We start from the raw sequence: 20,523 nt of genomic DNA, 5'->3' as shown, positions 1-20,523 counted from the left end.
CCTCGTGCAGCCTGGCCTCACATTTACCCAGATCCTGCACACCTCCCATAGGCTTAATACCTGGTGTATGTTCACACTCTATATACAGTTGTAGTACTACATCAGTGGGAACAAGAGTCAGAAGAAATATCTGTCTGTGCTCAGTGCAGATAGAGGTGTTTTTGAGTATTTTCCATGCCAGCTTGGCCGATGCCCCAATGAGGAGCCTTAGAATATTGAGGGTGGCTGTGTTCTGTCTTTGCGAAATACCTCTGATGCAAAGATCACTGGCCACACAGAGCTTTTCCACTAGTTTAAACCGTGTAAAACTGGAGGTTCTTTCCCTGGTCCCGCTGGCCATCTGTGAAGCTTTTCATAGCTTCATGTGTCTGCAGGTGGAAATTTGTTGTCATGGCATGTTCTTTTGGAGACATGGTTGTTACCTCTGAATGAAATGAATGACAGAGGCCAGTTAGGGCCTCTGTCTTAGATCACACGTGAGATGGGGCACAGAGTGCTCAGGTATGCGAGGATGTCAAGGTGATATCCCTGAAGATGTGCAGATGTGCAGACCGTGTGGCAGGAGGCACGGGTCCCAATTCATATGAGGGAGAGAAGAGAGAAATGAAGTCAGTTTGGTCTTCACCCTAAGGGCCGTGGGCGCTATGAGCAGGTGTTGGAGGGAGGGAGGACAACCAGGTTTTGTTTCAGTCAAGCTACCTGAGGCCCTTGCTGCATGCAGGTTGTGTCAGACTGTTTTGAGACCATACGAATGAGGAGTGATGAACCTCCTGGGGGTTTCACCTGAGCCCCTGGTACTGCAGTGTAAGGATTAATGAGCTAGCAGCCCTCATTTACACTGGCCACCCATCCTCACAGTGAGTGGGTGGAGAGCAGAGACCTCCTTTCCACCATGGTGGCTGAGGAACTGCAGGCACGGCGGGCCTGGACTCTGTGCCAGGAAAACTTGTTTTACAAACATGATCAAACAAGGGGAGACTTGGTTCAGTGACGAAGGATTGCCAAGCTCTGAAGGAGAATGGGAATGGGCACATAAGCCACAGGGCCCTAACCAGATTGGTGGAGACTTGAGTAAGCCCCTCCCTCCCTGATACCAAGCCAGAGTGGCCAAGGCTTCTCTGCCGTGCATGGAGCTATTACAGCTCCCTGGGCAGTGGGTGCTCCAGCCTCCTCGTTGGCTGAGATTGGGCAGATGTGGGCAAGGCCCATTGCCTCCTGTGTGCACCCTGGCCCTTGCCCAGCCTCACTCTTCCATACTGCACCTCCAGTGTAAAGAAAAGGAATCATAAAAATTACACCCCTATGGCAACTTCTTATTCTATTAGTATGTTTTAATTAGTAGACAAGTACGTGCTATTATGAATATTCATGATTGGGTTATTAAAATGCATAATTAATCAGTGGGAGAATTTTAATAACTATTAATGGTGTGGGGGAGGGGCCTTGCTATTTTTGTTCTTTCTAGTAAGGGAGGGCCAAGGGCCAATCCAGGGGGCTCCAGGAAAGGCAGAGTAGAACTCCATTCTGTTTGGGGCCATCTGGGAACTCCATTCTGTTTGGGGCCATCATTGCCAGGCCCCTTGGGTGCTGAGTTTGAATGCTGTTCAGTCATGCCCTGCCAGCTGTCTTGGGGAGGAGTACCATAATTTGCCACTTGAGGGTCCTGGTGCCTCTGGAGGTACATCATTGGTGTCCATGGGGTGGGAGCCCATCTGGGTGTGGGTGGGGGTGTCAGCCAGTGGGATGGGAGGGGGCACAGGCAGGCCCAAGGTGCTCGGCCCACCAACTACTACCTTATTAGGACCCCAGGTAAGGTCCAGATACCCTAGGCTAGGTGACATGTGACAGAGGTATTCACAGAGCCCATGAGACCACTTCCCATTTACTCCCCTTCCCTCCCGCCCCCCCCCCAACAACATGCCAAGGCAACATCCTAGCCCCAAACCCAAAATCACATTGGAAAATTTTGATTTAGAAACAAAAATCTAAATGATGCACGAATATTCATTGGGTTGAGATTAATATGCATAATTATGCAAATTAGACAGCAATTAAACACCAGTTCTCCAGGGAGAATGATTAACACAAAGGCACGGAAATAGAAAGATGTGATTTGAAAGAAGTTTCTGGTGTGGGGAGCAGGGGAGGGAGAGTGGAGGGCGGTGCGGGAGCCACTGGTGTGCAGTGCAAGGGGGTGGTGCCGCCCGGGCCTCCAGTTGGACTGGGTCATGGCCACACACACAGATGGGAAACTGAGTCGCAAGCCACCCATGTGGCCAGGTAGGGGTACTCTGCTCCTTTTCCAAGAGCTGAGCTCTAGCTCTCTCTGGGATAGGACACCTGGCCCCGCGCAGGCTGCCTGTGAACTACATTCTGGAGTCCTGGGTAGTTTCCTGTATGCATGGTGGGGGAGATAAAGAGCCCCACCCTGCCTTGCCCTGCCTCTCAGGACAAGGTCCTTATCCCCCGGCGGGTTAACCCCTGCCATACTGCAGGCCCTGGTCTCAAGGCTAAGCTACAGGAGCAGCCTGAGATCCCTCCATGTGCTCCCCTCCAAGCAGGCCCTGTCTCTTGCCGCCAGCCTCCCACCTAGTGGGCAGTCCTCAGTGTTGTCTTTGTGTCAACAGTGCCCCCACTTTCCCATATGTTGAGGCCCCAGTAAGCCATCTCAAAAGGTTAGAAGAGAGCATACCTGACACAAAACTGGTCAGAGTAGGCTGGGAAAGTGGCTCAGTGGTAGAGAGCTTGCCTTGTATTCATGAGGCCCTGAGTTTGATTCATCAGCACCACATAAGCAGAAAAAGCCAGAAGTGGCACTGTGGCTCAAGTAGTAGAGCTGAAGAGCTGAGGGACAGCGCCTAGCCCCAGAGTTCAGGCCCCACGACCTGGTCAGAGTAAAGCCTGAGGAATCTACCCAGAGTGGTCACAGTGGCTGGGGCTTTGACAAGAGGGCAGGAGTTTGGTAGCAGAGTCAACGGGCACAGGTGTTACTGAGCTGCAGACTGGTATGGGCACTGAGTCCTATGTGCCCAGGACCTTGACATTGTTGCTGGTATTGACACTGGCTGTGGCACTGACACTGGCTAGCTCACGTGCAGCTGGGCCGGCAAGGGTTTATACGCTCTTCTGAACTTAGCAAGCTTCTCCCCAGACTGAGATGCGAATTGAAGCTAGTTATGGACTGAGAGACCTTGATTCTCCTTCCTGCTTCTCAGGTCTTGAGGACCGGCCCAGCTCTGGCTCCTGGAACACCAATGACCAGAACAATCCCTCCTTCGACCCCAGCAGGGTGAGAAGCCCCTGCAAGGCCTGACACCCTAGGCGCCCCCTTGGGCAGGGAATGAGAAAACTCGGGTTCAAGGGGGACTGGCTACATTTGCCAGGTACCCTGTTGTGTGGGGTGGCCCCGTTGCCTGGAGACCCCCACCCTCACCAGACCCATATCCTGTAGACCTACAGCGAAGGCGCCCACTTCAGCGACTCCCACAGCAGCCTCTCTTCGTCAACATTCCTGGGCCCTGGGCTTGGAGGTGAGTGCACTTAAGTGCTGAGGCAGATGGACAGCACTCCCTGCCTGGGCGTGAGTTCTTACCCACCCTGCCTGGGCGCTGCTCTGCAGGTCCTCTTCAGCCTGTTTCCCACCTATAGGTTAGAGTCTGCCAGAACCTTTAAGGTGGGAGGCGGTGAGGCTCCCTCTGCTCGCCAGCCCCACTGAGGCCTCTCTTTCTCAGTTAGAGTAGCTGACACAAGGGGCTGCCCTTCCACTTGGGACCATGGAGTTGGAGGGTAGGCTGCAGAAATACCAAGATGTGTATCTGGGTCTGAGCGCTGAGTGTGAACCAGGGAGCTTAGTATTAATGGCCAGTGGGGAAACGGCGGGCTCTGAGAGTGCAGTGCTTTCCCTGGGCTGACATGACAGGCAGCCTTGTCTTGAAAGCATGGGTCCAACTGAACAGTGAGTCTTGGGGATGTAAGGTGCAGCTGAGCACCCACCACCGAGAGCCCAAGCCCCATTTCCTAGAGAGGAAGGTAAGGGTTGCCCTCAGCCTGGGTGGCCGGCACAGCTGTTGAGAGGCACACTGGGTTCCCCTCTTGTGCTTCCTTCCGCTGGCCGCTCCCTCGGGCATCCTGTTTCATGAGGGTCGCAGAGCTGCTGGGCTGATCCCATTCAGGTGGCTTGAGGTCAGCAGAATCCTAAGCCCAGCTAAGTCTTGCCTCGCCTACCTACCCCAGTCCCTACAGCTACAAGTGACTTCAACCCCCATGTTCTCCCAGCAGAATGGAGTCGGCCATGGTGTATGGGACACTGGGGGGGTCTCCCTCATCCCCACTGCCCCAGGGTCACTGTGGTGCACCCAGAGAGAGTGGACACCGGGCCCCAGCAGCCCTTGTTTGAGAAATCTTAACTGTAGTTACTCTCAAACTGGGAGCTAGGTAGGGAGGTGCACACGTCACCCCGGCACTCAGGAGTCAGGAGGATCATGGTTCCATGGCAAGACCTGCCACCAAAAAAAGACAAGAAACTTGTGGTTTGAACTCAGGACAAGGACGCTTTCCTTTAGCCTTATCACCGACAGTCTACCACTTGAGCCACAGCTCCTTTGTGAGCTTTGCCTAGGCTGGCTTGGAACTATGATCCTCAGATCTCAGCCTCCTGAGTAACTAGGATTACAGGCATGAGCCACCAACGTGCGTGGCCCATCTCTCTGTTTCATGCTGTTACTGGGGTTGAACTCAGGGCCTTGTACTCTAACTCAGCTTTTTCATTCATAGCTTATGCTCTACTACTTGAACCACTCTTAGTTCCTCACTTGTCCCTCCTTACCAACTGGTTGGAATCAGTATTGCTGGGCTGTACTCATGGCTCACCACAGCTTGGGTGTGGGTTTTCAAGCTGACCCTGATTTATGTAAGGCTGAGCTGTTTTGTTGCCCTGTTGTGCAAGCCATGAGCTGGGCAGGATAGGCTGCTTGCTGTAAATCTGGGAAGCTGAGCCCTGGGCCTCACAGGCTCACAATTCCCCTGCTGGGGACCTCACCCTCCACCCCAGGCTCACCCTTGGAGCAGATTGGGTGCTATATAAGCCCAGCGCCTCCAGAAACTTCAGCCCAGGAAGGGCCAGGGTTATCCAAGGTCAGTCACCTCAGCAAGCTCCAGGTTGACTTAGACCACACTCAGCTGGGAAACCCATCCTTGTCTGCCTGTCTGCAAGGGCCTGCTGCATACAGGCATGTGCAAGGGCCTGGTTGGACCCTTCTTAGGGTGTGCTCCAGTGCTTTCTTGCATCCCTCCAGGCAAGGGCGGTGAGCGGAATGCCTATGCCACCTTTGGGAGAGACTCGGGGGTCGGTGGTCTGACTCAGGTGAGTGGTTGTGGGGCACCTGTAGCCTCTGCAGTGGTGGGAGTGTGGGGTAATCTCCAGCATGATCATTCGGGTCAGTCTGTGCTTACTTCCCACCCCAAGAGGCCACCAGGGTTAGTGACCAGCCTCAGTGGCCAGTCTCCTGGTCTCAGGCGCTGTTCCAATAGCTCCCTCTATGTGCACTGTACCTGAGCCAGAGGAGTAGCAGCTGCTCCTGTTATATCAGTGGGTATAAAGGCGCCCACATTTCCCTAGGAGCAGCAGGTTCAGGATTCGAAGAGGACCCAGGACCTCCTCGAAGGCCACCCATGATATTAGTAAAACTCGGTTCTGGGTCTCACAGCCCCAGGCTCTTGCTGCTCACTGAGTCCCTCCAGGCTCAGGTTCAGCTGAGAACAGAGTCTGCCCACAGGATGGCACAGCAGCCCAGGACAGACCTCAGTGGCCAGGAAGAAAACCTAGTCCCTGTCGGCTCCCTGCCAGCACAGGCATGGGTTAGGAGAAAGGCCTGGACGAAGCAGCGGCTTTCACTGCCCTAAAGGCACCTGCACACACTAGTGCCCAGTGCATGTGTTCCCGGCTGGCAGCCACTTCCGCTGGGCTTCCTCTCGAGGAAGTGCCGGGCTGCTGCAACGCAGTTAGAACAAAAGCAGGGCAGATGTCCTGCAAGTAAGAGCCCTGTGCCCCAAGGGCCACAATTGACCTGTGTGTCCCAGTGACATTGACCTCTGTAGTTGGTTGGTGGGTTTTAGGAGTGCTGCCTGGGGGCTGGACACCAGCCAAGCCCAGCATTCTGTCCCTTTCCCCTTCAGGGTGGCTTCCTCCCAAGTGAGCTGGGCCTCAGCAGCCCTGGGGGGGCACTGTCCCCCTGTGGCATCAAGGGCAGCTCCCAGTGTTACTCCTCGTACTCCAGCAACCCTCGGCGGAGAGCTGCGGACAGCACTCTGGGTGAGTCCGGAGAGGGACAGAGGAGGCTGTGAGGGAACAGGTGCCTTCCCATAGTCCACCTCCCAGGTCCTGTCGGACTCCAAACCAGGGCAGAGGGAGAGACTGCAAACCAGAAAGGGCAAATATAGCAGAGCTTCATGGTTCAGACAGTTCTGGTTCCCAGAGTCCGCATAAAAACCAAGCTGTTGGTCCCAGGAGCCTCTGGTCACATGGCTGTGGACTGACACACTCTGGTTTTCACACATTTCTGTTTAGATGCACTTGATTTTCACTGTCCTGTTCCCCTGAACGGCGCTCAGCTGCCCAGCTGGGGTTCGGCCCTTCAGAACTATGTTTGGGCATTTTGAACAACCAAGTGGCCAAAGGGAAAGAAAGCACAGAGGTGACAAGCTCCCCACAGACCGGAGCAGCATGAGGTGGCCGGGGGTGGCACAGCTCTGCTGCCCTGTGGGTTGGGGACTGGATTTCCACATGCCCTCTGAACCCTGAGGCCAGGTGGTTGAGATGGCATTGGCTAGCACTGTCTTCCAAGAAGGGAGGCCCAAGTATTGAGTACCTCATCTTGATGTAAGAAACTTACCTCCTGACTCCTCAGTACTTACTTGCACTTGGTGACCCTCAGAGGTCAGTGGTACTCCTTAGTGGGAGTTTCAAGGCTCTCTGGTATGTAGTGAGACTGCTTCTGCAGCCCGCCTCCCTCCAGCAGAGTCCCCAGAGCACAGGGCACTGGCCATACCAGGGCAGGTAGGGAGGGTAGTGACACCACTAACGGCTCTCACTTCTAATAGACACACAGCCCAAGAAGGTCCGGAAGGTTCCGCCTGGTCTTCCCTCCTCGGTGAGTGGTGGGATGGGGACTGCCTCTCGTGCCCTGAGGATACTAGACTGGTGGGTTTGGGGGGCACTCCTCACAGGCTCTGTGTGGACAGGAGTCCAGGAAAATCCTTCAGGCCAGCAAGCTAGGCCAGGCAGGTCCTGGTGGGGGACTGTGGTCTCCTGGTCCCCACTTCCCCACTCACTGCTTGGTAGTTGGCCGGCTGCCAGGCCCAGCAGATGGTGCTGAGCCCTCGGCTTGCAGCACCGCACTCCTACGATTTAATCGCACTGGAAGAAAAGACAATTTGGTAGATTTCCCAGCTGCTCAACACCACCCTGGCCCCCACACTGGCCACCAGAAGGCTCTAGGCCCACTAGCCAGCCACGTGCACCCTAGGGCTGGCCATACTCATAAGGAACCTTGGGGGAGATTCACTTGGGGAGGTATCACTGGGCTGGGGCTGGGTTTGGAGTTAGGTGATGGGTCAAGGGACACAATCAGGCCTACAGGAGGGACTCATGTACAAGTCATCCAGCATGAAGACTGGGGTCAGGAAACTTACATGGCCCTGGAGGAGAGGTAGAGCTGAGAGCCCCCAGCTGACATTCGCCACCTCTCCACTTTGTCAGAGCAGGCAGCAGCAGCAGAACCTTACTCTGCCCTGTTAGGTCCAGTTCTTTGCCAGGACAGGCATTAGCAGTGGATCCCCACACTGTCCTGTCAGGCACAGCCTGTTTACAGGCAGCACCAGCTGGTCAGAACTGGTGCTGACTGTGGGCCTCCATGTGCTGTAGCTGCTCTGAGGCTTATGTCTAAGCAGGATCTCAAGGGAGGTCCCACACTGGTGAATTCTAAACAGAAACAACCAAAGGCATTGGAACTAGGACTTGAGGTCAATAGGTTTGCTGGATGAAGAAAGGATAAGGCACTTGTGGGCAAGGCCAGTCTCAGATGTAGGAAGCTAGAATTTGATGGGCAGGAAGCAGGAGATCAGAGTACAAAAAGGTGTGGTAGCCAGGTCCTGGTGGCTTACACCTGTAATCCTGGCTACTCAGGAGGCTGAGATCTAAGGATTGCAGGTCAAAGCCAGCCTCGGCAGGAAAGGCCATGAGACTCTTATCTCCAATTAACCACCAGAAAACAGGAAGTGGAGCTGTTACTCAAAGTGGTAGAGTGCTAGCTAGCCTTGAAAAGAGTTCAGGGACAGCACCTGGGCCCTGAGCAAGTCCCACAACTGACAAAAAAAAAGGTAGAGAGGAAATGAGGATGCCATCAGCACTGTAGTCTAGAGCTGGGAGGTGGCCGAGGCAGGGTTGCATGGGAAAGAACAGGGAAAGCATGGGGACCATGGTCCATGTGTCCTTACCCCTACTGCATCATCTCCTGCTATTCAGGTATACCCACCCAGCTCAGGTGACGACTACAGCAGAGACGCCGCCTACCCCTCAGCCAAGACCACTGGCAGTGCCTACCCAGCCCCCTTCTATGTGGCAGGTAGGTGGGACTCACTAGGTGTGGGGGTTCGGTGAGGTCCTCCACCCCCACTCACTGTCCCACTTTGTGCAGATGGCAGTGTTCACCCCTCCGCGGAGCTCTGGAGTGCCCCTGGCCAGGCAGGCTTCGGGCCCATGTTGGGTGGCTCATCCCCCCTGCCCCTGGTGCCCGGCAGCAGCTCTGCGAGCGGTAGTGGCAGCTTTGGTAGCCTGCACCAGCACGAACGCATGGTAGGTCCTGGGCAGCAGCCAGGGGGCGGCAGGCTGCACAGCTCCCAGTTGGCCCTCTGCCGATCCTTACCTCTCCCCCTCCCCCATCTCACTTCAGGGCTACCAGCTGCATGGAGGAGAAGTCAACGGTGGGCTCCCAGCTGTGTCCAGCTTTCCATCGGCCCCCAGTGCCTATGGTAGCACCTCCAGCCACACACCGCCTGGCAGTGACAGCCTCTTGGGTATGGCCACTCCTGGGACACAGGGGCACTCAGTAGGAGCCCATGGAGACAGCATGTCATCATCACGTCCTGCCATGGGCTCCATCCCTGTCTAGCCACCCTGGTGTGCTGGCCTGTGATGTCACGGAAACAGCCCGTTGGGCTTCCCACTCCACAGGTGGACGGGGTATAGAGGAGATCTTGTTCAACCCGGCCCGCCCCCACAAGTAGTGTCGGGTAGAACCCAGCAGCAGTCCCAGCTCCCTGGTCTCCAGGAGGGTGGGAGGATGTCAGGCCAGGCATGGACCAGGCTGTACTTCTTCCCCAGGCCCCCGAGGGACCACAGCCGGCAGCTCCGGGGACGCCCTTGGGAAGGCACTGGCCTCGGTAAGCAGGGCCCTGGGCAGGGATGGGTGGAGATAGGCAGCAATCCCCTTGGTATTCCTGACTCCCTGTGTGTGTAATCTGCCACTGCAGATCTACTCTCCAGACCACTCCAGCAATAACTTCTCGCCTAGCCCCTCAACACCTGTGGGCTCTCCTCAGGGCCTGGCAGGTATGTAGCGGTCACAGGGCTGTGCCCAGGCTTGGGTGGTAGACAGGCTTAGAGGACTCTGGGAGTAGGGCAGACAGAGCTTGCTATGGGCTCATGTTCTCTTGCATTTCTGGAGACTTCCTTGGGGAGGCAGCACTAGCCAGATAAAAGTAGAGTCCCGCCAGGTTAAGACAGTGCAAACAAAGACTGGGAGACAGGACCCACAGCTCACACTGCAGGAGCCATGAGGTTCATGTAAGGACAGATGTCCCCCCTCCCCTAATGTGTACTTGTCATCATTGCCTACCTGGCTGGTAATAGTATCAGGCCTGTGGCCTATACTGACCAAAGGGTAGATCATCTGGTCTCTGCTGAGTAGAGATGCAGACCTGGGGGCAAAGAGAAGTAGAAAACAAGGTTTTTGGAAGACTTCGACTTGATGGATTAAAAATACACCCCCTGCACGCCCCCCTCTCCCACGCCCCCCGCCCCAAGCCAGGCGCAAATGGCTCACACCTGCATGCCTATAATCCTAGCTACTGAGGAGCCTGAGGTCTGAGGATCGCAGTTTGAAGCCAGTCCAGACAGGAAAATCTGTTAAGACTTCTTTCCAATGAGCTGGACATGGAGATGTCACTCAAGTGGTAGAGCACCAGCCTTGAGCAAAAAATCTCAGGGATGTTGCCCAGGCTCTGAGTTCAAGCCCTAGTACTAGTACGAGAATAAAATATCCCTAGTTCCTGCTTATCCCTGGCCTTTTGGGGACCCCCAGAGCAGTTGCATGTGGCAGAGCAGGACAGAAGGGAATTAAAGCCCAGAACCAAACCTGTCCCTGGGCTCCCCAGGGAACAGGCAGAACTCGTCTGAAGCTAGGTGGAGAGTGGCTTTCCAGTTCAGGGGTGCTAAGTGGCCCTTTGAGGGTATCCAGCCATTTGTGCGTTTTCATGTGCCCACCTTGCCTGTCTTGTTTCATGTGCCACCTCCCTTCAGGGACATCACAGTGGCCCCGTGCAGGAGGCCCTGGTGCCTTATCGCCCAGCTACGATGGCGGTCTCCATGGCCTGGTGAGTGTCCTACAAGCATGTGTCCTATGGCCAATAAGGCCAGCGGGCAAGTGCCCCTTGATAAGAAGACAGACTGAGGCTAGACCTTCTCAAAAGTGAGGTCCATGGCAGGTGACACATGGCTGAGCCTCCTGAAGCACATGGTTTCTGGAGGGGCCCGGGGAGGTGGGGGCCAGCTGCTGCTCGTGTGCAAATCAGTGTTTTGGCTTGGTTTGGGGTTTTGGTTTTCTTTTTGCAGTGCTGGGGGCAAATTCATGGCCTTATGCCACTGAGTCATGGCCAGCCCGGAATGTGTGCATGTGTGCTTTCTAGTCCCTGTGGCTAGGCCCCTCACTGCCCACTCATATCAACCCCACAGCAGAGCAAGATGGAAGACCACCTAGACGAGGCCATCCATGTACTCCGCAGCCACGCTGTGGGTACAGCTGGTGACATACATGGGCTATTACCCAGCCACGGAACCCTGGCCACAGGCTTCACAGGCCCCATGTCATTGGGTGGGCGGCACACTGGCCTGGTAAGCATTGGTTCAGGGGTGGGCGGGGCTGGGTGGAAGGTGGGACCTCTGTGTTCCTTGACCTGTCCCTACCACTGTGCAGGTTGGGGGCAACCACTCTGAGGATGGTCTTGTAGGCAATGCCAGCCTCTTGCACAACCATGCAGCCCTCCCCAGCCAGCCTGGAGCCCTCCCTGACCTTTCCCGGCCACCTGACTCATACAGTGGTAAGTCCTTGCCATCTGTCCCATTGTTACTAGGGGACTCGGGACTATCCGAGCACCGGTTCCTTCCAAGACAAGGGCTGTGACCACCTGCCAAACCCATGGCCTCTGGGGCCAGCTGTGGGGTGGGAGGCTCTGGATACTAGCAGTTTGGTAGGAACTGGTCCCATGGGGAGGGAACCCAGGGCAGGTGCCAGCCACAAAAAAGATTCTCAGAGACTTAAATCCCTCGGGAGCACCTTGGGGCCTGCTGACTACAGGCATCCTTCATTGAGTCTCTTAGACACATATAAGGTACCCACTGTGTACTTGGCACTGTTGTCACCACTGGTGACTGAAACATTGGCACAGTGGCACCCCCTTCTAGCGGTTACAGGACAGGTGTCAGGAAAAGGATGGGGTGGGGGCGTCAGGCCTACGCTCTTTCAGGCTCCTCAGCAGAGCCTTGGGAGGAGAAAGTAGGCAAGTACCATGGGAGGCAACCTAGGTAAGACACTCAGGACCTGGACAGGAGTATCTAGACAACCTGTATGGCTAGACCGAGGAAGAACAGGAGGCAGGAAGGGAACAAGGCTTTGGGGCTACCCGGAGGATTTGGAAGCCTGTGAGCTGGTCTGTCTGTACTCAAGGGCGCCATCTGGTGGATGTGATCTGATGCTGGGGACTTGGTGGTTGTCCTCCTGGCTTGTAAAACTACTGGTATGGAGTGGGTGGGGGCCAGGGTGCTGGTACTGATCAGTACACTGAATCCTAGAGGTCCTGACCCCTGGTATCAGCAGTGGCTGTCTTCCACAGGCATCAGGTCTTTCCTTTTTTCACCTTTTTTTTTTTGATCGGTCATGAGGCTTGAACTCTGGGCTTGGGCGCTGTCTGCACTCTTCAGCTCAAAGCAAGCACTCTACCACTTGAGCCACAGCACCACTTCCGGTTTTCTAGTGGTTTTTATTGGAACTAAGAGTCTCAGGGCTGGGAAGGTGGCTCAGTGGTAGAGGGCTTGCCTTGCATGCATGAGGCCCTGGGTTCGATTCCTCAGCACCACATAAGCAGAAAAAGCCAGAAGTGGCGCTGTAGCTCAAGTGGCAGAGCGCTAGCCTTGAGCTGAAGAGCTGAGGGACAGCGTCCAGGCCCAGAGTTCAGGCCTCACAACCTGACCCCAAAAAAAAAAAGAAAAGAAAAAGAGTCTAACAGACTTTCCTGCCCAGGTTGGCTTTGAACTGCGATCCTCAGATCTCAGCCTCCTGAGTAGCTAGGATTACAGGTGTGAGCCACTGGTGCCCAGTCTTTTTCACTTTTTTTTTTTTGGTCGGCCGTGGGGCTTGAACTCTGGGCCTGGGCGCTGTCCCTCAGCTCTTCAGCTCAAGGCGAGCGCTCTACCACTTGAGCTACAGCGCCACTTCCAGTTTTCTGGTGGTTTATTGGAGATAAGAGTCTCATGGTCTCTCCTGCCCAGGCTGGCTTTGAACCGCGATCCTCAGATCTCAGCCTCCTGAGTAGCTGGGATTACAGGCGTGAGCCACCAACGCCTTTTTTCACTCTTATTGTTGAATCCCAGGCAGGTTTCAGACTCAACACTTTGCCCACTGCATTTGAGTTCCATGTGACTGAGAAACCCCAAACTGCTTTTGCCTTTCTAGGTTTGTGGGAGGGTTGTCAGCACTAGGGATGGAACTCAGCTTAGGTAGGTACTCTACCAGTTGAGCCCTATCCTTTGGTTTAGTTTGTTTTTTTTTTTTAATAGGGTCTCAAGTTTTGGCCTAGGCTGGCCTCAATCATCCTATCTACCCATACAGCTGGGATTCCAGACTTACTCTACCTTGCCTGGCTTGTTGAGGTGGGGTTACCCTGACTTTTTGCCCTAGCAAGCCTTGCACTATCGTTCTCAAAGTTTGCACCTACCAAGTAGCTTGGATTACAGGCATGAGCTACTGTTCCCAGCTTTTTTGGAAGCAAAATTAAATATATATAAACAATATATAATATATGTTTGCTATACTGGGTTGGAACTCAAGAGCTTCATACTTGCTAAACTAGTACTCTACCACTAGAGCCATGCCTCCTGACTCCTATTAGGTTTGGTAAATTTTTTGTGAGGGATTCATTACTTTTATTGATTGATTTTTATTTGTGGGGCTTGAACTCTGGGCCTGTGTGCTGTCCCTCAGCTCTTCACCCCAAGGCTAACGCTCTACTACTTGAGCCACAGTCCCACTTCCGGCTTCTTTCTTTTTGCTTATGTGGTGCTGAGGAATCGAACCCAGGGCCTCAGGCATGCAAGGCAAGCGCTCTACCACTGAGCCACTTTCCCAGCCCTAAATTTATTTTTGTGTGCGTGCCAATACTAGAATTTAGGTGCTCACACTCTTAGCTTTCTTGCTGACAGTGTGGCTTTACCACTTGAGCCACACCTCCAGCCCTGATTTTTGCTGGTTGATTAGATATGGAGGGAGTCTCAGACTTTTTTTGTCTGGGCCAGCTTTCAACTGTGTGAGACATCACAGCCTCTAAGATGACAGTGGTATGAGCCACCAACATCCAGAAAGGTCACAGTTTGCCCCAGCCATCCTAGATATTGATTCTCCTATTTATAGTTTTACATAGATGCATACCACTGCTCCTAGCTTTTTTCTGCTAAGGTGGGATCTAGTGAACCTTTTTCTTGGGTTAGCCTGTAATTCTCCTGATCATATCCTCGGATTAAAGGTGTGAGCCACCACACGTGGCTTTCTTTTGGCTTTTTGTCATGGGGTCTTGCTGTGTAACCCACATTGGTATCGTTGAGCTCAGCTCCCCTTCCCTAAGCCTCCCCAGTGTTGGGGCTTATCCCATTTTGAGCTTTATGCAAATGACACCCTGAAGCCAAATGTTCTTCTCCTGGCTTCTTGCACCATGTGAGATGTGCTCATGTCCAGTAGCTGCACTTGGGTGTCCTGTTGTGGAAGTGACATGTGTTCCCTAGGTGCCTTTTCTGTGGCTGAGTGTGCTCTCCTGTGCCTCCTGGCACACACCCATGAGTCTAGTGTGGTCCAAGGCTGCGAGCCAGGCCCACGTTGTCTTTCTTCAGTCTTTGTGTGGTGCTCTGCCTGGTGGCCTCAGGGGTGAGGTAGGTGCCTGGCCGGGTTCTGTGCTACCTGGCTGCTGACCTCCGTGTTCCCTGCCGGTGCTGGAGGCCAGTCCTGTGTTGGTTATGTGGGTACTCCTCAGTGATCAGATTGTCCATTTTGATACTGGTAGGGTCTCTTTTCTTTCTGGAATCAGCTGTTTTGATTTTGATCTGTGCAGCAGCACAGATTAACCCAGCCCTGTGCTATGATGCATGGAAATTACAATGTTCTTTTTTTCTTTTTTTTTCTTTTGTCGGTTGTGGAGCTTGAACTCTTGAGCCTGGGTGCTTGCTGTCCCTGAGCTCTGCAGCTCAAGGCAAGAGTCTACCACTTGAACCATAGTGCCACTTCTGGTTTTCTAATGGTTTATTGGAGATAAGAGTCTCATGGACGGGGCTGGGAAGGTGGCTCAGTGATAGAGGGCTTGCCTTGCATGCATGAGGCCCTGGGTTCGATTCCCCAGCATCACATAAGCAAAAAGAAAAAAAAAGCCGGAAGTGGTGCTGTGGCTCAAGTGGTAGAGCGCTAGCCTTGAGCTGAGGGACAGTGCCTAGGCCCAGAGTTCAGGCCCCACGACCAGACCCCCCCAAAAAAAAGAGTTTCACGGACTTTTCCTTGCCTGGGCTGGCTTTGAACCATGATCCTCAGATCTCAGCCTCCTGAGTAGCTAGATTACAGGCGTGAGCTACCAGAGCCTGGCTTACAATGTTCTTAAATAAACAAGGCTTTCTCCTACAAAACAAGACTTGTTTTGGTTCTTGTTACAGTTTTGTTTTGGAGGATGAACCTCACTGAGACTGTTTGTGTTTTCTTCTTGGTATTTTTGTTTTGTGCCGATCCTGAGGCTTGAACGCAGGGCCTGAGGGGCTGTCCCTGAACTTTTTTGCTCAAGGCTAATGTACTCTACCACTTGAGCCACAGCTCCCCCTCAGCTTTTTGGTGGTTAATTGGCAACAAGAGTCTCATGGACTTTCCTGCCCCGACTGAATTTAGACCATGATTCTTGGTTCTCGGCCTCCAGAGGAGCTAGGATTCACAGGTTTAAGTCACCAGCACCCAACTGGTAATGGTTATATTTGAGACAGTCTTGCTCTCTGGCCCAGACTTGCCTTGAACTCTGATTCTTGTGCTTCTACCTTCCCAGTGTTGGAATCACAGATGTGTACCACTCCCTGGCTTTGTTAATACTTCAGGAAATATCTTCCTGCTTCAGAGTTTACAATAGGATTTCACACATGTTGTTCTTAAAGGCTGTGACATTGTCTACTCTACACCATGTGGTTCTTATTCTATCTGGAATTGGTACTTGTGCATGGTGTGAGGTAGGGATCCTGTTCTGGTTTTCCTGTTGGGTTGTTTTTTATTGTTATTTTTCAACCTTTTCTGCAAATGGAGGCCTGGCTGTGTTCTCAGCTTATGCCCTTACAAGTGGGTCAAAGGAGTTGGTCAGGTAACCTTGGCGGCCTCTGCTGCCCCAGCCACAGCTCCTGATCCCTGGTCTGTTACAGGACTTGGGCGGGTGGGTGCCCCAGCAAGCACCGGGGAGATCAAGCGGGAAGAGAAGGAAGATGAGGAGAACAACTCGGTGGCCGACAACTCTGAGGAGGACAAGAAGGAGCTGAAGGCCTCCCGCACACGGACCAGGTGCCAGCCCCTCCCTGTAGGACACATGCACACCACACTTGGTCCATGCATACCACCCCACACTGGGAGGCCATGGGCCGTGCCCACCCGCACCTCACCATTTCCCTCTGGCCCCTGGCTCCCCTCCTCCATAGCCCAGACGAGGACGAGGACGACCTTCTCCCCCCAGAGCAGAAGGCTGAGCGGGAGAAGGAGCGCCGGGTAGCCAATAATGCCCGTGAGCGGCTGCGGGTCCGAGACATCAATGAGGCGTTTAAGGAGCTGGGCCGCATGTGCCAGCTACACCTCAACAGCGAGAAGCCACAGACCAAACTGCTCATCCTGCACCAGGCCGTGTCGGTCATCCTCAACCTGGAGCAGCAAGTGCGAGGTCAGTGGGCGGCCCGCCGCTCCTGCCCCTGTCCCCGCTCGCCTCCCCTGCACTGACCCACCCCCGCTTCCCAGAGCTGATCTACAGAGATTCCCCCGCAGTCACTGTCCCGCACCCTCACACTGACCTGTTCCTGCAGTGACTGGACCTCCCCACTGACTGCCCCTACACTGGCCACCCCCTCCCCTCATACGGTGTCAATCCTGATCCTTCTGACCAGTGGCTCTCCTAGCTGTCCTTGGTAACCCATCTCTAGAAGGACTGGGCTCTGGACCCTGCCCTGCCGACCTGGGTACTTGGTCTCAGAGCTGAGTTAGGATCCCCAGGCCACTCCCCACGCCCTCAGGAAGCCCAGAGGTGCGAGTTGGTATGTAAGCCACCCTCGCTGTCCACCCTGAGCCCACCCAGCCCCTGACTCCTGATATCGTTTCCCAGTGTTCAGGTGGGTGTGGACTGCCCATTCCCGGGGCAGGTGAGGGTAGATAGCCAGGCCACCACTGGCCCCAGGCCCCATGCACCTGATTCTCCACTGGCTGCTTGCTAACCTCTGCTCCTGCCTGGCCGTTAACCTTTCTTTCCTGCAGCTCTGTCGCTTGCACTGCAGCCGGAGCCCTGGCCCGCTGCCTGTGCAGCTTTGAAGTTCCCGCGTCTCCATGGCCATGTGTGCCTCCTGCCCTGTGTCCCCTAAGCCTGCCTCTCTGCTCTGCCTCTTACGCTGTCCCATCCACCTGGCCGTCCGCTGTCTTGCTCCCCACTGCCTGCCCCCAGCCCCTCCTTACCTCGCACTTGCTGCCCAAAGCGGATGGCCGCACCTCAAAGCCAGCCAGAAGGCTTGGAGGGAGTGATGGTGACCTGGGAGCATTTGGCCCCTGGTCCTTACAGGCAGTTTGGTCTGCGTGCTTGTCCTGGGCTCTAGTCGCCGCCACCCAAAGGGACCCACTAGCCAAAGGGCAGGGTGGACAGGCAGTAGGTAAGGCAAGTGCCCTGCCTCAGAGTAGAACAGGCCATGGAGGACACAGACAGGAAAGCACAGGGCCAGTCTGTCACATTGTAAGAAGTGAGGGGTACACAAGGCAGGATTAGCAGTCATTCTCCCCAGGAAGACACAGGCACAGGGACTAGTGACAAAAGCCAGTAGTTAGGGGGACCCTAACCAGGGTCTATATCCAGAGTGCAGGTGGTGTCTAGTGCCCATACAGGTCGATGGCAGCAAAGGGGCTCGTGCCACCCTCAGGGGCACTCGAACCTGCTGTGGACACCACTGTCAGTGACTTTAACAGCGAGATTCCTTGGGCCCTGGGGACTGGTGCTCATAGCCAAAGGCTGGGCTGGCAGATGGGGTTGAGGATGCCAGCTTCACTGTGACCCTCAGGATCCCAGACCTCTTGATCCTTAGCTGTGGGGGTCCCAGGCCTCTGCTCTCTGCAGAAGGAGGGAGTTGTCATGGGAAGATGCCCTAAAGGGCCTGCCCCGGGGCCCATGGGGTTCTCAGGGCAAGTCAGGCCTCAACCTCTGACAGCAAGGCTGTCAAGGTGTCATGCTCGCAGCTCCAGACCATGCAGAGCTGTCACCCACACTGCCACACACACACCCAATAACCCCACACTGCCACCCCATACCGCTGGTGGTCCTTCCACACTTCCCTGCCCCACCCACCCCCACATGACTAACAGAGGCCCCGTGCTGTGACCCAGCAGTACAGACGAGGTGCTGTCCCTGGAAGAGAAAGACCTGAGGGACCGGGAGAGGCGCATGGCCAATAACGCGCGGGAGCGGGTGCGCGTGCGGGACATTAACGAGGCCTTCCGGGAGCTGGGGCGCATGTGCCAGCTGCACCTCAAGTCGGACAAGGCACAGACCAAACTGCTAATCCTGCAGCAGGCCGTGCAGGTCATCCTGGGCCTGGAGCAGCAGGTGCGAGGTAGGCTCCCAGGCCAGCGTCCCCATCGCCATACACCGCTCGTGGCTCGTGGTCCGGCGGCTGCTCGTGCCACCTCCAGACCAGGATATCCCCAGATAGCCCAACTCCTGGTCTCTGCACCCCCAGCCCTCTATATTGTCCTCCAAGAGGAAGCGGCAGAAGCAGGGTGCTGCTGGTCCCTGCATCTGCCCCGCCCCTGGGCCCTCTCCCACTGTGCTCTCCTCCCCATCCCCAGAGCGGAACCTGAACCCCAAAGCAGCCTGCCTGAAGCGAAGAGAGGAAGAGAAGGTGTCAGGTGTGGTCGGGGATCCCCAGATGACACTCTCAGCCACCCACCCAGGCCTGGGTGAAACCCACAACCCCACTGGGCACCTTTGAGTGGTCACTGGAGGAGACCCCAGCCTGCCCAGGACTGTCCTGCACTGCAGCATCACAGTACATCAGCATCTGCTGGCCACGTGGGCCCCAAGGGAGGCAGGCTCAGCCACCGGGGCATGTGACCCACTGAAGGGAGTTGGTTTTTGGTTTTTTTTTTAATTTTGTTTTGGGTTTTTTTTTTTTTTTGCCTCTTGGGTAAACAAAACCAGAAAGCAAAAGCAACAAATTATACACTTTGTAAGAAAGAGAAGAAAAATGCCTTAACTGTATAAACTGGAAGCGTGGGAACCTGTGCCCAGGCCAGGTTGCCGTGTGCAGAACTGGCTTGTTCTATGAGAGCCACCAGCAAATTGTGCCTAAGCATAATATTTTTTTTAAGGAGAATAAAAACGTTAGTTATGAAATTTTTTATGTAGATTAGCAAGAATGATGCCTTTGGTGTCTTTTTTTTTAGCTTTTTTTTGGCATATGTTTTGTAAGCAAATTTTTTTGTATAAAAGTCTCTGTCTCTTGCTGTTTCTAGAAGTTTGTGTTGCATTTCATATTCAACCAGATTATTAAAAATTTGCATTTAAAATGTTCACCTGGGGTCCCCCACCCTTGTACCCCTGAAGCCCCGCACAGGGCAGAGAGCCTGTGTCACCCTCATGATTTTTGTTGATACAGATATTGGTGTCTTGTCTTAGGTTGTCTGTTCTGTGCAGTGATAGGTGGGTCCTTTCCCCTTTTCTCCCCTTCAGGGTAGCCTTAGCTCATCCCTTCCCTGGAGAGGAAGCTGAAGGTGTGACTCAGTGGTAGAATACGTACTTAGCACGAGGCCCTTGGCTCCAGCATAGCAGGGACAGGAACATACCCGGAGGCAGCCAATGATGGAGACAGTTGTGGCCCTCAGCTCAGGCCTCTCCAAGGCCTCTGTCCCCTGGAGCCTGAGCACATCTCTCATGGGGCTGTGTTGGGACCAGTGATACTTGGCACAAGAGCCACACCACCTAGAACACAGTGCTGCGTCCCAGAGAACTCATCATTGAGTTTTGGGTCATGGACCAACTCCCCTGGACTTTGCTGTGGGCTAACACAAAATACCCACTGTCATTCCCTGCCTCAACTGATGGCCATCCTGTGAGAACAACCTCTTGCTAACTGTGGGAACCTAAACACCACATCCCCTTTCTTGGGACCAACTCCCCCAGTTTGCTCAGGCCTGCCAAAGTCACAGCATGGAACTGCTGCCCAGGCACACAGGAACAGGTGGTCACTAACCCAGCTACACAGCCTACCGGGGTGCCAGCCATTCCCCACTCCTGTACCTGGCATAGTAGCTCTATGGACATTCTCACACACCCAAGTCAGCATGTGAGGTTTCTTCCACTTGACTGTCTCTAATGCCATGACCCATACCCCCGCAAGAAAGCTGAAGTGCCGGGCATTGGGGTGTTGAGACCCGAAGGTAAAACACAGGTACCAAAAAGCAAGAATGGTCCAGTCTTCATTTGGCAAACCCAGCCACTTCCATGGCTGGGGAACGCTGCAGTGATCTGTGTGCATTTTGTCCCTAAAGAAATCCCTCAGCCGGGCACCAGTGGCTCACGCCTGTAATCCTAGCTACTCAGGAGGCTGAGATCTAAGGATCTTGGTTCAAAGGCAGCCCAGGCAGGAAAGTCCTTGAGACTTTTTTTTGTTTGTTTGTTTTGTTTTGTTTTTGTCGGTCGTGGGGCTTGAACTCTGGGCCTGGGCGCTGT

The 20,523-nt window shown here is 54.5% G+C and overlaps 1 protein-coding gene across 7 annotated transcripts in view; it reads left to right on the top strand.

The window, feature by feature from the left end:
• Positions 1-19,365, top strand: part of Tcf3 (transcription factor 3) — a 28,962-nt gene extending 9,597 nt beyond the window's left edge. For 2 of the 7 annotated variants that reach the window (XM_013022862.1, XM_013022867.1), the window contains 16 exons: positions 3,216-3,289; positions 3,452-3,530; positions 5,295-5,362; positions 6,175-6,310; positions 7,099-7,148; positions 8,522-8,621; positions 8,694-8,851; positions 8,949-9,072; positions 9,380-9,438; positions 9,529-9,607; positions 10,577-10,650; positions 11,009-11,167; positions 11,250-11,373; positions 15,980-16,115; positions 16,250-16,485; positions 18,642-19,365. In XM_013022862.1, coding sequence (XP_012878316.1) covers positions 3,216-3,289; positions 3,452-3,530; positions 5,295-5,362; positions 6,175-6,310; positions 7,099-7,148; positions 8,522-8,621; positions 8,694-8,851; positions 8,949-9,072; positions 9,380-9,438; positions 9,529-9,607; positions 10,577-10,650; positions 11,009-11,167; positions 11,250-11,373; positions 15,980-16,115; positions 16,250-16,485; positions 18,642-18,784 — 1,799 coding nt within the window. In that variant the 3' untranslated portion in view covers positions 18,785-19,365. Of the gene's footprint in view, positions 1-3,215; positions 3,290-3,451; positions 3,531-5,294; positions 5,363-6,174; positions 6,311-7,098; positions 7,149-8,521; positions 8,622-8,693; positions 8,852-8,948; positions 9,073-9,379; positions 9,439-9,528; positions 9,608-10,576; positions 10,651-11,008; positions 11,168-11,249; positions 11,374-15,979; positions 16,116-16,249; positions 16,486-18,179; positions 18,407-18,641 lie in introns of those variants that run through there. The other 5 variants (XM_013022865.1, XM_013022863.1, XM_013022866.1 and 2 more) reach the window with 5 other exon arrangements.
• Positions 19,366-20,523: the final 1,158 nt, after the last annotated feature.

The sequence above is a fragment of the Dipodomys ordii genome, unplaced genomic scaffold, assembly GCF_000151885.1.
Source record: "Dipodomys ordii isolate 6190 unplaced genomic scaffold, Dord_2.0 Scaffold64, whole genome shotgun sequence".
NCBI lineage: Eukaryota > Metazoa > Chordata > Mammalia > Rodentia > Heteromyidae > Dipodomys > Dipodomys ordii.
The sequence above is the reverse complement of the archived record's forward strand: the minus strand, read 5'-3'. Positions and strand labels throughout refer to the sequence as shown.